The 5,156-nt window shown below is 55.2% G+C and overlaps 1 protein-coding gene across 1 annotated transcript in view; it reads left to right on the forward strand.

The window, feature by feature from the left end:
• The first annotated feature begins 1,784 nt into the window (after positions 1 to 1,784).
• ARHGEF39 (Rho guanine nucleotide exchange factor 39) overlaps positions 1,785 to 5,156 on the forward strand; it is a 16,606-nt gene continuing 13,234 nt past the window's right edge. Inside the window, exons 1-3 of the mRNA XM_006038210.3 lie at positions 1,785 to 1,969; positions 2,241 to 2,335; positions 2,755 to 2,875. Coding sequence (XP_006038272.1) covers positions 1,823 to 1,969; positions 2,241 to 2,335; positions 2,755 to 2,875 — 363 coding nt within the window. The 5' untranslated portion in view covers positions 1,785 to 1,822. The remainder of the gene's footprint in view (positions 1,970 to 2,240; positions 2,336 to 2,754; positions 2,876 to 5,156) is intronic.

The raw sequence follows: 5,156 nt of genomic DNA on the forward strand, positions 1-5,156 counted from the left end.
ACCCCGAGGCCGGAGCAGCCGGGCCTGCTCTCCCAGACAGAGGGCCCTGCCTGGGCCTGTGACAGACTTTCTGGGCCACGTGTCCCTGTGCTGGCCCAGCGCTTCCTGTCCCCGGTCACGTTCGGGGGTGTCAGCACCGCTGTCTCCATACAAGGGGGGTCCTCAAGCTTCTCAGGGTCACGCCTTTCTGAGTCTGGCCCGCTCCAGTCGACATCCGCTGTCGTGCTGCCTCGTTTTACCTCGGTGTTGCTGCCATCGCTTCCGGGTAAAAGTGTGCTGCGACCCTGTGGGCAGCCGGAGCGGAAATGGCCACGGCAGGTGTGCCCTTCATGCTGCAGCCAGCCCTCCCCTGGCAGCTGAGGTGTGCAGCAGCCTGGATACGGAGATGCCTCTGGCCGACTGCAGCCTGGTGGCACTTTTCCCACGCGTTTGTTTCCAGGAGGCGTGTGTGGGACCGGACTGGGAAGGGCTGCGGCAAGAGCAGGTGCTTCTCCGTTCGGCTCCTCCTGGAAACACAGGAACGTGGGACGGTTTCCCTCGGCTGCTGCGGCGGCAGCACTGGCATTGTGAAAGGTTCTCGTAGCACGCCAGGCTGCTGTCCGTTGCCAGGCAACATGAAACGTGGCCTGCTTTGTGGCAAAGTCGCATGCTGCATCAAAGCGCAGAGATGCATGTTCCCTTGTGGACACTTCTCTGGAACTGGAGGCAAGACCTGCATTTAGTCATTTACTTGAGGGCAAACCTGTCTTCCAACAATCCTGATAGCATTAGAAATGCATTTCTCCGTGGTACGCCGCTCCTGCCTTCTTGGGACCTGGATGTGGTCCTAGCAAAGCTCTGGCTCGGGCGTCTTGAGCATTTGTTGGTCAAAGTGGTTCTCACATCAGCAATTCCATCTGAAATGAGCGGGAGTGGGCTGAGTGCTTTGATGGCAGCTGTACTGTACAGTATAGTCCACAAGGACAAGGCCACTGTAGGACTGCATCTTTCTGCCAAGCTGGTTTCTCACTGTTGGTGTGGGGAAGCGCTAGAGCAGGCTACTTAGGGGAGCTATGACATCTTTACTGGAGGTTTTTAAGAATGGGTCAGACAAACTGTCAGGGATGGAAGAGGTCATGCCTTGGGCCATGGGCTGGATCATCTCTGGAGGTCTCTTCCATTTCTATGATTCTAAGACTCTTTAGAAAATTTCAGTAAGAGATGGATTTATAGGAATGTGGCAAAGAAGTGCCAGGGACCGCTGAGCCAGGCAGGCCTTTGCATTAGATCAGATGTGTGGATTGTTATTTTGTGTTGGCTAAGAGACCAGCTTGCCCTTGTTTCAAGACCTGCTCTGTTAGAGAGAGAGATGGCAGCACTGCTGGTGCCACATGCCTGCCTCACTGGTGGAGATCTCGCACTACTGCCAGATACTGCTCCATAAACATAGCATTCTGCCAGGGACTCAGTTTGGGAGGAAGCGTTGTGGTCCGTGCCTAGCTCAGATCTCCTCCACTGCTGTCCCCTCATGGGCTTGACAAATGGGGATGCCAGGAAGAAAAGTCGGTCATGTTCCAGAAACTGTTCTTTGAGGGCTACTTCTGTGTGACCCTGCTGCCTTCCCACCCCTCTTGATGCTGTGTGACAGTGGGACTCTTCAGTTCTGGGAAGAGCTGAGGTTAATGAGGGACTGGGGCTGTGTCCTCTGGAGGGGTCCATGGAAGCAGAGCATAAAACCCCCTGCACTGCCTGGGTGCACCTGTGTCATGACTGTTCGTGGTTCTTGCCTCTTTCTGCTGCAGAGTGAGACAGTGGATGTCTGCATCCCAAGCCCAAGTCCATCATGAGCACGATGCACCTTCAGCCTGTGGCCACAGCCAACACGGTGGAAGAGCAGAGGGCCCGCTGGGAAAGGAAACGGAGCCGGACAGCTAGGGAGCTGGTGGAAACAGAGCAGAGATACCTGGAGCAGCTGGACCTAGTGATCACAGTGGGTGTGGGGGGATGAGGAGCTTCCTCATAGTGCCCTGACTGCCACGTGGGGCCTAGGGCAGCCAGTTCCATGACCCATCCCTGTTCCCTTGTGGGTGAGGGTCCTAGTGGAGGCCTTGTTGACTCAGTGCTTCTCCAGTGCCTGGTGCTTGCCCCTTCGCTGCTGTTGGGAGGGTGCAGTCTGGTTCCCACACTTGGGGTTAGGAGCAGCATCACCCCTGTGTGGGCTGTGGCCATGACTTCTCTGCACTTGTCTCCTTCCCGCCTAGTATTTTGTGACCATTCTGAAGGCCAAAGGGACTTTGCTGCCAGCTGAGCGGGCAGCCATATTTGGACCCCTGGAATCCATACACCTCACCAGCCAGTGAGTTAACTGCATACAGCATCCCCATTCATGAGGGGATCCCTTGGGGGAAGGGAAGCGAGCAATCCAGTCAGTTCGGGACAGCAGTGACCACAACACACAATGAAATATCCTGCCACTACTGCAAGGATAGGTATGCTGGGTGTGGGGATGTGCCCATGGGAGCGTGGGCCTGTACATGTCTATTAGGACCCCTGCGTGCGCAATCGCTCGCTAGCTGAAGCACAATGGAGTCAGCTTCCCAGCACACTATGGAACTTCCCACTTAGCTTGCATGGGTAAATGCCCTGGGTTTAATCTCTGCATGAGAGCTGAGTGGTGCCAAAGAGAGGGAAGGGGGCAGGGGTGGGATTGGAGGGAGCCAAGATGCCTTTGGCCACTGTGTCCCCTGCTCAGTGTACGTCCCTCCCTGCACACAGGACTCTGCTGCACCACTTGGAGAGGGGGTGCCTGGGGCAAGGGCTGGACAGCTTCTGTCGTGAGCTGGAGCTCTATGGCCACTATGCCGAGAACCTGGAGCCAGCAAGGAAAGCCCTGCAGGTAAATGCCTCTGTCTTACTACTCCTGTCTTCCCTGGCACAGCAGACTCCCTACACCTTTTACTTGATGCTCTCTCTGGAGTGACTGGTTGCCACCTTCTCTACTCTACTGCTTCTTCTCCACCCTGTTCTTCCCTGTGGCAAAACCCTCAACTTTTGAGCATTGTTTGTTATCAGAGCTGGAGGTTTAAGTGAGGAGATCTAGGAGCAGAGGATTCTCCATTTCCCACCCCCACCCCAGCTCAGATCAAATAGAGAGGCCCTCTCCCTGCCAGCTCTGGGAATCTCATCTCAACAGGGACATGCTGCACAGGGGGACTTGAGGTGGGAGTGTTGGGAGGAGCCGGACTCTGTCTGCAGGATTATCTGGGCTCCTGCCTTTGCCTTCAGCAGATGAAACACCAGGAATAGCTTGACCCTTCTTGAAACACCTTCCATTCCACTGTCTGGAAACTGCCTTGGGGGTTATAACTCTTCCACCGAGGAGCCCCTTTGTGCTCCTGGCTTCCAGATTGTACATCCATATCAGTTCCCAGTGCAGGTGGCCAGGCCCACTGAGCCTTAAGGATGCACCCTGGCTTAGCCTGGCTCGGTCTGCTTGTGCACATATAGCCTATTGATTCCTGTCCCCACAGGCCCTATCTGATACAGTCACTGAGTCTCATCCATTACTGCAGGGCAATGTAAGGACACATCACTTTAAGTGTTTTATGATGACTCCTTTATTGTCATGTGTGCGAGTAGATGGGCAGTGGTTGTTAATTAATTGAAATTAATATTTTTGAGACAGTGGAAGGAAATATTTCTTATCTCCTTTATGACTTGTCATAGTTTCATAGTTGGTAGGGTCAGAAGGGATCTGAGCAAATCACCAAGTCTGACCCCCTGCCCTGGACAGGAAAGAGTACTGGGCTCATATGACCCCGGCTAGGTGTCTATCTAGCCTTCTTTGGAAGACCCCAGGGTCTCTTGGAAGTTGGTTCCAGATCCTAGCCGCCCTGACAGTGAAGTAGGGCCTCCTGTTATCTAGCCTGAATCTACCCTCTGCTGGCTTGTGACTGTTATTTTTTGTCAATCCTGGGAGTGCTCGGGGGAAAAAGGACTCCCCCAATGCCTGCTGGTCCCCCCTGACTAGTTTGTAACAGGCCACTAGATCCCCCCTTCAGCCTTCTCTTATGGAGGTTGAACAGGTTCAGGTCCTGTAGCCTCTTCTTGTACGGCCTGCCCTGCTGCCCCCTGATCATGCGAGTGGCCCTCCTCTGGACCCGCTCCATATTGGCCACATCCCTCCTGAAGTGCGGTGCCCAGTACTCCAGGTGCAGCCTGACCAGTGTCACGTAGAGGGGGAGGATCACCTCCTTGGACCTGCTTGAGTTGCATTTGTGGATGCATGACAAGGTATGGTTGGCTTTCCTGACCGCATTCCCACACTGTCAGCCCATGTTCCTATTGGCCTCAATAATGACTCCAAGATCCTTTTCTGCCTCTGCACTGACAAGAAGGGAGTTCCCCAGCCTGTAGGTGTGCTGCTGGGTCTTCCTCCCCAGGTGCAGCACCTTGCACTTGTCAGTGTTGAAACCCATCCTGCTCTTATCCACCCACCCCTGTAGCCTGTCTAGATCCGATTGCAGCCTATTCCTTCCTTCTAGCGTGCCCACTTCACCACACAACTTAGTTTCATCTGCAGATTTGAACAGGGTACATTTTACCCCTTTGCCCAAGTCGCTGATGAAGATGTTGAACAGTGCGGGTCTGAGGACCGAGCCCTGGGGGACCCCACTGCCCACATTCCTCCAGGCTGAATAAGACCGTCCACCACCACTCGCCCCACCAAGGCCCGGGACCAACTGGTCAACCTCCTCCTGGCTCTGGCCAAGCTGGTTATCTGGCTATCCAGGAAGGAGGCTCTGGCCGGGAAGGCTCCCAGTCACCTCAGGGCGTTTTTCCTCGGTGTCCTTCGCGCGCGTCTCCGGGCGGAGCACCACTGGGCAGTGGCCGCCGGCAAGCTCAAGCAGTTTGCCAGCCGGTGGGCGCTGTCCGGGGTGCTCTGCTCACTGACCCCCGGGGGAGCACTTGTTTTGAACCTTTGACCCCGCACGCACACCCTGTTTTCTTTTGAGTTGTCCCACGTAATATTTAGGTAACTTTCGGGAGCCCAGCCGCCCAATTTTTGATTGAGTGGCGGCCCCCGACGAATTTTTTTTTAAAGTTCCAGCAAGTCACCTGTCTGGTCACCAGCCGGACGCCGGTACCACCCTTGGCCACACGACCAGGGTGGCCCA

The sequence above is a fragment of the Alligator sinensis genome, unplaced genomic scaffold, assembly GCF_000455745.1.
Source record: "Alligator sinensis unplaced genomic scaffold, ASM45574v1 scaffold1530_1, whole genome shotgun sequence".
Classification (NCBI taxonomy): Eukaryota; Metazoa; Chordata; order Crocodylia; family Alligatoridae; genus Alligator; species Alligator sinensis.